The sequence below is a fragment of the Hetaerina americana genome, unplaced genomic scaffold, assembly GCF_022747635.1.
Source record: "Hetaerina americana unplaced genomic scaffold, ioHetAmer1.1.p SCAF_10, whole genome shotgun sequence".
NCBI lineage: Eukaryota > Metazoa > Arthropoda > Insecta > Odonata > Calopterygidae > Hetaerina > Hetaerina americana.
Window position 1 is genome coordinate 35,075,675 of NW_027286070.1, and position 11,755 is coordinate 35,087,429.

The 11,755-nt window shown below is 36.6% G+C and overlaps 1 protein-coding gene across 1 annotated transcript; it reads left to right on the plus strand.

Moving 5' to 3' along the window:
• Positions 1–168: 168 nt before the first annotated feature.
• Positions 169–7,734, plus strand: Ced-12 (engulfment and cell motility Ced-12). The gene is made up of 4 exons (XM_071598519.1): positions 169–1,949; positions 2,083–2,258; positions 2,404–2,534; positions 6,049–7,734. Exons 1-4 carry the CDS (start codon positions 264–266, stop codon positions 6,210–6,212), a joined length of 2,157 nt encoding a protein of 718 aa, XP_071454620.1. The 5' UTR covers positions 169–263; the 3' UTR covers positions 6,213–7,734.
• Positions 7,735–11,755: the final 4,021 nt, after the last annotated feature.

Below are 11,755 nucleotides of genomic sequence, written 5' to 3' on the forward strand. Positions count from 1 at the left end.
CTTTACTTTCAATTTATAGAAAATTATGAATTGTCATTAAAAATATTATTTGAAATTAAAAGGCTAAGAAATGAGCTAGACAAACTAAATTTGTTCAACACAAACTACTTCCTTAATTTCATTTCTCCCAGGTCAATGCGCTAAACTTTACGCAATTGTCTCCCGGAGTGTGTTTACCACACCCAACTGATCGTTTTAATTAATGTTGGTTTGATGTCCTATTTCCTTATTTTGCGAAGAGTTGATCTATAAGTTATAGAACAATGAAAGATACGAACATTGTGAAGATTGCTGTGGAGAGAAAACCGCACGATGCTCAGCTCATTGAATTCAACCAGAAGCAACCTTTGGCAGCTATCATCCAAGACATTTGCAACAACTGGGGATTATCAGACCCCGATAATTACGCTTTGCAGTTTTCTGGAAACAATAACGACAACTACATCACAGAGAAGAATAGAAATGAGATTAAAAACGGCGCCGTGTTGAGCCTTACTCACTCGCCCTCCAAGACAGCTCATGACATACTGCAGAAGTTGAATGTTGGAACTCCTGACGAGAAAACTCAAGCCTTACAGAAGTTGTCTAAGTTAAGTACTGATATGACGTTTGCCTTAGAGTTCATAAACAAGCAAGGGCTGGCTTTGATAATAAGCCTAGTTGAAGGTGGAAACTGCAAGGGGACAATGCTTGCATATTGCCTCCTATCGTTCGTGGAACTAATGGATCATGGAATTGTTTCATGGGACATACTAGAAGTTTTATTTATTAATAAGGTTGCAAGTTATGTGAATAACCAGGCCTCAGCTCAAGATGAAAAGGTTGTTCAGGCATCTCTGTCAATTCTGGAAAATATCGTATTAAATAGCTCTGGGAAGTACGCCCAAGTTGAAAAAGAGGTAACCTTTCCAAATTTAGTAATGCATTTGCAGAGTCATAATCCTGTTATTCAACAGAATGCAATTGCATTAATTAATGCCCTGTTTTTGAAAGCAGATTACTCTAAAAGGAAAGCAATAGCTGGTACGTTGGGTTCTAAACATGTTCGTAATGTTATATTCAGTAACATAATTCAGTCACCATCAGGTAAAGTGGGTACCGAGATGGCTCATCAACTCTATGTCTTACAGACATTGCTCTTTAACCTTTTGGAACAGAGGATGAACACAAAAATGGACCCGCAAGATCAGGACGCGCACGATAAAATTAAAGAGCTGAGAAAAATTGCTTTTGACACCGATGGAGATATTTCTAATCGAGATGTCAACGCCCGACGACAAGGAATATTTGCCAAGGATTACAAAAAACTCGGGTTCAAACATGATATAAATCCTGCCCAAGACTTTGCAGAAACTCCTCCAGGAATGCTGGCGTTGGATTGCATGGTGTATTTCGCCCGTAATCACATGGAAAGTTACACAAAGGTTGTCCTAGAAAATTCCTGCCGTGCGGATGAGCATGAATGCCCGTTTGGTCGTACAAGTGTGGAACTAACCAAACTTCTGTGTGAAATACTAAAAATTGGCGAGTCACCCAGTGAGCAGGGGCAAACTTACCACCCAATGTTCTTTGCTCACGATCGACCTTTCGAAGAATTTTTCTGCATATGTATTGTGCTGCTTAACAAAACATGGAAAGAAATGAGAGCGACGACGGAAGATTTCGTTAAGGTCTTCAGTGTTGTGAGGGAGCAAATTACAAGAGCATTAGTTTTGCAACCCCAAGGACTTGAAAAATTTCGCACGAGCCTGCAACTTCTTACATACACAGAGATAACAAACTTATGGCAACAGGAACGTACTACAAGAGAAGAATGGGAGTCACATGCCACACCAATATTAGAATTAAGAGAACAAATAACACCGGAGATTCTTGAACTGGTGCAGCAGCAAAGATTGGGATTCTTAGTTGAAGGGACCCGCTTTACTAAGTACTCAATGAGAGGGCAGGTAATGTAGACATTTTGAAATATCATATTTTGGTCTGGGGTTTTGTTGGTATTTTTTAAAGAACTGTCTTTTGCTATGAAACTAGAACTGAGATAAAATTTTACATTTTTCATATTTTAACTTTATTTTTTAGAGAATCAAAGACAAATTTTGGTATGTAAGATTGTCACCAAATCATAAGGTGTTTCACTATGGTGATTGTGATGAAAAAAGTGTCCCTGCGTTAGAAGAATTGCCAAATAAATTGGCAGTAGTTGATATAAAAGCCCTAGTCACTGGAAAAGAGTGCCCACACATGAAAGAACTGAGGTTAGTGAAAATTATAATATTTTGATGTATATCAGTACGTTCAATAAAATGGCACAAAATTTGATTTTTGTAAAATGAAAAAGTTGTTTTATTATTGATGGCTGATCTCCAATTTTCAATATTTTTTCCTGTATTTATTAATCAGAGGGAGGAAGACAAACCATCAACTTGCCTTTTCTCTCACATTGGATTCGGTGGATGTAACATCTTTGGACTTCGTGGCTCCGGATGAACAAGTTTTTGACTACTGGGTGGATGGTGTCAATGCCTTGTTAGGTATGCTTTAAGTTATTCATAGTACTAAGTCTTATGACCAAAAAAATGTAATAATAAGTGTTCAATGAAACTGTTGGAAATTCCATAAGAATAACTTAGCTGTTGATATGCACACAAATATGAGCATTTCCACGGTAAGGAAATCATTCACCTGGATGGGTTCAAAACTGTATTCTTCAATTTTCAACAGAGCCAGTTAAGATACCAAAGTATCCTCTATGACTGTAAATTTTCAATGGCCTTTTCAAAGGAACAAGATGTTGAATTAATTTTGATGCAAAATGTCGTGAAGTATTTGTAGTGATGTGCAGTACTCCAACAGCCACTAGCAATATGATCAAATTCCATTAAACAAATTATGACCTAAAACAAATTCAAAGAAACTGCTGCAAAAAATATTAGTTTTAATTTAGGGGTGACATAGAGTGTAATGTGCTGACAATTTCAAGATATTTACTGCTATCATAAAATCCTGTTCCTTGAAAAAACCCTTGTTCACTGGCTAAAGAACTTGGATGGATGCTGTGGCTAATAATAATGAAGGTTTTGCTGTTGTGAAATTTCTAAATTTGGGTACTTATTCTTGTAAATACGTGGGTAGTTTGAAAGCCTCACAGAATCACCACCAGATGTCAGCGCTATCACAATGAGATTCCCACGTAGTAATAGGTAAACCTTTGAGTAAATAAGTAATGCATCAGCGCTCTCGAAAGAGGTCTGTGGTGTAGGTGCCTCTCTTTTGTTGTTCCCATCTGGTGATTTGGAAAGATGGAAAAAATTGAGACTTGAGCAGTGATTAAATACTTGTACAGAAAGGCATGAAAGCAAAGGTAAGTCATGCCGACTTTCATAACACACTGTTGGACTCTGCTCCTTCATATTGAACTGTTACCTAGTGGACACATGAATTAAGTTTGGTCAGGACAGCTAAGATGATGATCTGCGTTGTAGTTGGCCAAAGTGTTCCACTACACCAGAAATTATTGCAAAAGGGCAAAAAGTAGTAATGGAGGATCACCACTTGAAAAGTGTAAGAAATTGCTTAAGCTGTAGGTATGTCATCTGAGCGGACATATTGCATTTTAACGGTGGAATTGGATATGAGAAAATTATCTGTTAAATGGATGCCGGGACTCTTGATGCAGGCTCACGAATGTATCAGAAGGGAAATTTCGGAACAGTTTTACCCATAATAAGAGCAACCAACAAGATTTCCTGCACCAGTTTATGGCCATAGATGAAACTTGGGTCCACTGCTATACTCCAGAGACAAAACAGCAGTCAAAACTGTGGAAGCATGTTGATTCGACCAATAAAAGCAAAGGCAATATGGGCAGCTGTAAAGATGATGGCATTAGTTTCTGGGATATGAAAGGAATTCTGCTGATTGAATATCTTCCCAGTGGTCAAACAATTACTGAACAATACTATGCCAACCTGGACCAACTACAGCAAATGATATGCGAAAAAAGGCCAGGTTTGGCAAGGAAGAAAGTGTGATCTTTTATCAAGACAATACACACCTACACCAAATAAGATACAAATAGTGGCCACACCCACCTTATTTGCTGGATTTAGCTCCATCAGTTCATACATTTAATATAAACCAGCCATTCCATAGCTCCTGCAAACTCATGTGTCTTAAAAAAGTCCTTCTGGCCATCTCCTTGAACCAAGCAAATGCACTTTCATTTGCAAATTGGACAATATTTTAATTCAGGCCTGGGCTTCATTGTCCATCTCCTCTTCCAATTAACTTTATGATTTATCTCATCCCTTACTCCCTCTGCCCACTCCCCTCTTTTCCTCATTTTTTTCCTCCTTTACCTTACTTACCTGTAATATATGTTTCAATTATTTGTTGTAATTTTTTGTCTGATGAAGATGGCCGTGCCTTGAAGAAACTATGCAACTCCCCATTCTCTCTCCTTTCCCTTTTACTTTGGTTCTTTCTTGAGTAAATTTTGACCCTTACTGCTTAACCTCATCTACATTACACATATTGCTACCTCAGTGGCCACCTGTTAATGTGCCGTTTGGATATAGTTAATTTGTCACAAAATATTTTGGTGGTCCTGCCAATCCCAATCTTCAAGGGATTCTCCAGTGACCTTAATAACCCTGTGTTATCATTTCCTTGTTTAATCCTCATCTCTCCTCATTTACAATCATTGGCTGTTGACAACCTGTCTAAGAAATCATTAACATATTGGGCAATATAGCTGATCTGTCTATAAATATATGTGAAAATGTTGATTTCGAATGTCTAAAAGAATACATACGTGGTGTGTGCAATAAATGCACGGCTGATCTGTCCATTAATATATGTGAAGATGTTGAATTCGAATATCTAAAAGAATACATACGTGGTTTGTGCAATAAATGCATGAACTGGTGCAATCTTGCAGCCATGGTGCGGACTATAGCCCCACCCAATAGCGGCGCTAGTTGCCTAAGACCCAATGAGCGGTCTATGCTGGGAGGATCATCGAGCTGTGCATATGGTGCCAGTTATATTAGTTTCCTTGTTTTTACTGTTTGTCCAAAATGGAAATTCACGAAATCATGGAGCAGCGAATCAATATCAATTTTTTTGGTGTAGTGCCATAAAAGTTATCAAGAAATTACTGAAATGTTGATAGCTGTAGACAGTGATAATGCTCTAAAGAAAACATCCGTTTTCAAGTGGATTAAGAATTTTAAAGATGACCGACAAGGCGTCACGGATGATGCAAGGCTGGGGATGATACCTTCAACCACTTGTGTTGATGACAACAATGATTGTGTGTGGTCCCTTGTCCTTACCGATCGTCAAAAAACTGTCCAAATGATAGCTGATGAACTGAATTTAGGAAAATCAACAGTGTACACTATTTTAACCGAATATGATGGATGGATCCTTCACCATGACAATACCCCTGCAGATTCAGCATTGATTGTTCACCAGTTCTTGGCAAAAAATTTAATCACCATCCTTGAACATCCTTATTTGCCAGATCTCACCCCTTGTGACTTTTTCCTTTCACAAAACTGTGATAAGGGGACATCTATGGGAAAATATAGACACAATAAAGTAAGAAATGAGAAGACAACTAAAAAGCCTAATTGCCGAGGATTTCCAAGGGTGCTTTAAACAGTAGTAAAGAAGATGGAATAAGTGCATAGCAACGAATGGATAGTACTTTGAATGGGAAAAAATGGCGGACTAAATGTTGCAAAATTAAGTTTTTATAGCAGTACAGTTTGTGTATTTATTGGACAGACCTCGTATATCTCTATTTTACTATCTAAATATTTTCTTCTGTTTACATTTTTTGATAATCCTATGTCATTACTCTCTCGTTACATGTAAATAATATTCATTCTGATTATAAATGGCCAATATTAGCCATTTTTCAATAACCTGTGTTAATCCTGCATCTTACAATGCCAGGGGAATGTAATAATAAATTTTACCCCAGTTAGAGTACTTCTCCTGGGACTTTGTGTTGGTGATCATGATTTTATATTGCAGGTTGCAAAATGACGAGTAAGGAAACTGTTAGTGATTTGGAGACACTGCTAAGCATGGATATAAAATTAAGATTACTTGATGCTGAAGGTCTTGCAATTCCACAAGATCCTCCTCCTATACCAAAAGATCCACCAAATTATGACTTTTGTTACAAGTTAAAGTAGTATCTCATCTCTTATGATATAAAATGAAGAAGTGCACCTATATATACCAAGCCTAGATAAAGGATTTGCATAAGACATATGCACATTAAAATAATCGCTTTACCAGTAAATGTAGTGGTATTTAATTTTGGTATTGTTAATAGTGAGTTGACTGACATACAGGTTTGTGGTCATTGATGGAATGAAACTCTGCACTATTTTAGAAGTGACCCTTCTTCTATAGTTGACCATTGAATTGTCATCACTTGAAAACTATCTATGTATGTGTATACAACATTCCCCTCTCTCTATCTCTGAAACTATTGATCACTGCCATTGTATTCTGTAGGGTGAAATGAATATAGTTTGTATGGGTTACACATGAGGTACTCAATGGTAATGATTTATATTTTCGAAAGTGGTGGTTATATGCACACACAATTATTGTGCAGTTATAGTTTGATTTTATATTTCAGAGAAAATTTTATTTTCTTTCCCCTATTACTTAGGAATAGTGAGGTAATTCATTCATGACACTAAGCCAGGGAATTTAAAATGTTTATTTATAAAATTATGTTATTTTACTGTTACATATATATTCTACTGTTGTATTACATTTTTCGTATAGTACAAAAACAATTTTTTATTTAAGTGCCCATTTGGCCGGTTTCATTTGATTGAAGCATGACTGTGGTATGGAAGTGTTGAATTGGAAAGAATTTTTACTTTTAAAATGTTTTTTTTTCATAAAGAAACAATTTCCCTTAACTTGTATTTTACTTGGTATGTTTACGTTATCAAAAATTATTTTATATTAAATGATTTGTCTGTTATCTAGTCAGTTGTTCCTTCCTTCAAAATTTGTGCAGATGTATGTATGCATGGTCACGTATGTACACAGTCATGCATAAACAATAGCTTTAAAAATTTCAGTCCATGTTTTCTGAGTTCTTATAATTATTTCCAATTAATATGTTATCTTAAAGGCAATAAGTGTATGCTATTGAAGTTATGCATTATGATATTGTAAAGCATAATGAACTTTTCAATTGCTACTTGGGAGTATTAAAAGTAATGAATAGAACTTCTGCATGTACAAATGAATACTACACAACGATGTAGACAAATGAAACTATTACTCTTGGTGTCTTCAGTGGGCCCCACAATGCTGTATTTGTTTAATTGTAAACATTTACTTGTATATGTAAACAATGATTGCATTCATCCTTGTGTATTAAGTTTTAGTCTTTTTGTACCACATAACCAGTGATGCATTTGCCAAACTTGTTGGAGTTGCTATTCTTTTAATAAATTAGGTTCATTGCCAATGTCGTTGGCATTTTGGTGTCAGTGGCATCTCAACTAAGAATATAGCTTTTTAAGTTTTTACCAGATGTGAAAAAATTTGCTATCCAAAATATTTTTCTAGGATCTTCATATTTGTACATCATTTGGATGAAGGAAAATGCTGTTTACAGCTAGTATTATATTGACAATTGTAATATCATTTTGTAAGACAAAAAAATAAATGCTGTCATATTTACTCATTCTATGTGCATATTAGTTGTTTATAATAATCAAGAATTGATAGTTTTTAGCATTTCCTCAAGAGTTGAAGAAGACTTTTGAAAGAGCAAATTAAAGATTACCAGCCATTGTTGTAGATTAACTTCAGAATTGGTCACCTGTAAGATTCATGCATTTCTTGCTGCATTCAAAACTACATGAGAATCGCTGCAGGACATTTGTGTTATGATATAGCAGTAGGATTTATTTGATTAGAAAGCATGATTATCCATTCCATTAACCTGTCAATGACATCTGACATGATATTACATCCATCAGAATCATCACATGCTGTCATCCAATGTCTACTATTACATCCAGTTATTGTTCTTCCATTCTATTTTTTGTCATCAGTCTTGCTTCTTTCAGAATCCTATTATTTATGTATGAAGCAAGTGGTAACTACAGCCGTATGAATATTATGGGATGAATCAACCCCTGCCATACTTTTACAAATGGGCGAAGGATATGGTGAGGTTAATTAGAGGGAAGAAAAAAAATAAATGAATAATTCAAATTAAATAAAAATAAAATGGTAGTAGGGTTACAACGGAAAACGATTTAACAAAAAATGCTCTGGCTAAGGTGTATTAGGTAGCATTGACCCTTGCCCTAATGGCACTCCCAAGACAGGGCTTGCGAGAGAATTATATCTGTGCCAGTGGCCCGCCAATCACACGTAATAAAATAAATGCAAATAAATCAGGCACACACTAGCTTGGATATACTCTATAGCGTTGATCCTTGCTAATCTCATGCACTCAAAACTTCAACAAAAACACTCAGGCTATGAAATACTAGAAAGCATTGATCCTTGTTAGTGGGGGATCGAGATGGCATCGATCATACTGGCTTCCCACCCAGAGGCAGTTAAAAGTGCAAAGAATCCTCCCAAAAGTAAAGCTGAGACCAGCATTCTACACTAAAACCAAATTAAGCAATCTGTTATGCCACACAAAGGACCAAGTTGAACCTCTACACAAGAATGGGGTGTACAAACTCCTCTGCGAAGACTGCGACCAGATCTACATAGACCAGATGGGAAGGAGATTTGAGACGAGAGTAAAGGAGCACCAAGAATACTTTAGAAACAACATCCCCACGTCACTCTTCACCTAAAACCCGAGAGATTGTGGCCACAGCGGTGATTTCATCCCAAAATCCTGCTCTTTGAGAAGAAAGGCCATTGCCTCATTGTGCGATTAGAAATCCTTCAGCACAGGAATTACATTGAAGATGTTTTGACCAATGATTTTCTTTACCCTTACGTTCCCCATTATTGTATTTCCCCTCACCCCTCTGCCAACTAGCCAGACACCAAGCAAACCTTTTCAACAATGTAGTAACCCCTTCCAGCCTGCTACTTAATCACCAGACTAATTACCCAGTGCCAATCTACCCATTCCCTCACTCCTCAGCCAACTAACCCGATGCTAACTAAACCTTTTTCAACATAATATTAATCCCTCCTTCCAGCCTGCTAATTTATCAATAATACCAATCCTCTGCCTCCAAACATAAACTGTTAGCCCCCCTCTTCATACCTCAGCCAATCCTTTCCTTCCTCCCTCCTCTTCCCCTCTGTCCAGAGATATATATACTGTTTGACCTGTATTTTTACCTGAAGATGTTTTACCATAACGAAACAGGTCGTAAATAAAAAAAAAATTATGTGGGAAAGCCAAGTTGTTTATTTTTCATTTTCAATTTCTCTTGTGTAACTTCATCTTAAACTTGATACCTATGCAGGATTGTCAGATTGGGTGGTTTACATATTATTGTTTTACACTTAGTAACTAGAGAATGCAAAATGCAGTGTAATACTATTATTATATAAACATCTCAGTTTAGGCTTGTCTATAACCTATCATATGACTTTTAGGCAACAATGTGGATGAATGAAAATATGTAATAAATTGAGATAATTCATAGATGTAGGAATTAGCATGTTCATCCAGTCCCTGCTGAAGTTATATAGCTGGTGTGGGTGAGAAAAATATGATGAAAATGTAATAAACTACTTGGGAATGTTAATGTATGCCACTGATGGGGGAATGTGTGGAGGAGGGAAGGAATTGCTGGGGAAGTTGCCTAGTGCCTTTTTTAGGCATCAGCAGCCCATTTTGTTGCCCTATCAATAGAGCTGCTACTGTACATATAAGATTCTTTCATTTACTATGTTTAAGGAGTGCCTTTGAGAAGGATTAAGGTCCAAGAAGTTATTTAGATCCTGAGGGGGGGACAAAGGTGAGGAGTGTGCCAAGGGTTAGTGAGCAAGCATGACAAGATAAAGTCATGTCATATGAAAACTTACAATAAAAGAAGCATATTGTGCCACTTTCAATAATGTGCTATAAGCAATAATATCTTTGCTATTAATAATGGACAAGAAATTCATGAAGTGCAACTAGGTAGATGTTTTTATAATTAGGAGTTACCCTTGAGATATTTGAGCCTCTTAAAAGGCCAAATATTCTGATGTACAATTGCATGTCTAGAGTGTTATAAATGCACTACTGCATTCTTTTTTAAAGCAAGGAATGCAAACCCTCGGGATATATCCATAGCTGGATGCTTGACTCAGGCCAACATGATTTCTTTTGTTCTCAATTTCTGGATGTGGGTAAGTTTGCTGCTTAAAGATTTGGAAACTGGTGAAAGCTGTTGTAAAGAAGCAATGTCGGCGAGGTGTGGCGAATACTGATATCAATAGAAGAAGGAATATTGATGTCCAGGTGGAGGTCTAACTAAGTTGCTTTTAGTCAAATTGAAATAATCATTTTAAATAGGACGTTAGAGGAAGCTTGTACAACGGGGCCATTCTTGTTCCCATCCCTATAGCAGACTCCAACATCACTTACCTTGATATTGACATCCATCTTGAAAACAATAACCACACTTCACCAGTTGCTACCATTTACACACAAAACGCTCCATTCCTTTTTCTCTCCATCAGCCATCATTGCAGTTTTAATAATGCCCCTTCCCTCCAGAAATACATTCACAACCTACACCATTCCCTCATAAAATAAAAGTACCCAGAAAAAATACTCTATAATAAAATCCTCCTCCCCATGACCCAATATAATCCTTATCTCAAGTCACCTGATTCTGGAATTTTCAGCATCATCGCAATCTTTTATCCTGGCACCCACTAAATTAGAAAAGTAATGAGAGAACTCCACCCCATCATAAAAAATGATAAATTAATATTAGGCCTTCTGCTTAAGTTCCCATAGGTGTCTTTCAGATCATTCTTGGACCTAAGAAACAATCTTAAATCATCTAAGCCCTTATATTTCTCATTCCCTTTCTTCTGCTTATCAGCATTAATCCACCTACCATTCAAATTCTTCCACACCAAATCATCGTATTAACCTTATTTACACCACATGCAGTCAAAAAGATATCATTAACCACCTTTGCTACCTACCTTAAGTACCTATATAGATATATATGCGTGCATATGTATATAATGGAACATTGTAGTCCAAGGGTAGAGCATTGGACTACTGACTGAAGGTCTCAGGTTTGATTCCTTGCACATTTAGCTCCACCCAAGCTGGGCGATTTTTTGGGCACTAGAACTTCCTGGGAAACCATAGGTGGCACAGGGAAAGAAATACCTCCCTACCATGATGTGTGAATTTCACACCTAGTTAGGCTTTGTATTGTGAGAGCTATCAAACCGACCTTTAGGTTGATTTATGTGTTTATGTGGTAAATATATATATACACACAGAGCCTTCAAGCACGTTAACATACCTATATTACATAATCCCATACTTTTTCTAAGGTGTGCAGTACTGCTAAATTACCCATTATCACATTGATCTTTAAGTAGCTCCAAATGAATTCAGCATAGTGAAATGCTGATATGGATTTACTTTCAAAATCATAATCACTACCCAAACCAATTCTGTTACATAGTAAATAACTTCACATTCAGGATGGAATGGAGCATTTGGAATATATTTCAATACATATAAAACACCAAG

Bases quoted from the DNA above. Each gene is read 5' to 3' on its own strand.
- Ced-12 (XM_071598519.1), top strand. From the start codon at position 264: ATGAAAGATACGAACATTGTGAAGATTGCTGTGGAGAGAAAACCGCAC. The intron at 2,259-2,403 runs GTTAGTGAAAAT...TTTATTAATCAG, and splicing joins CCACACATGAAAGAACTGAG to AGGGAGGAAGACAAACCATC. The intron at 2,535-6,048 runs GTATGCTTTAAG...TTTATATTGCAG, and splicing joins TGGTGTCAATGCCTTGTTAG to GTTGCAAAATGACGAGTAAG.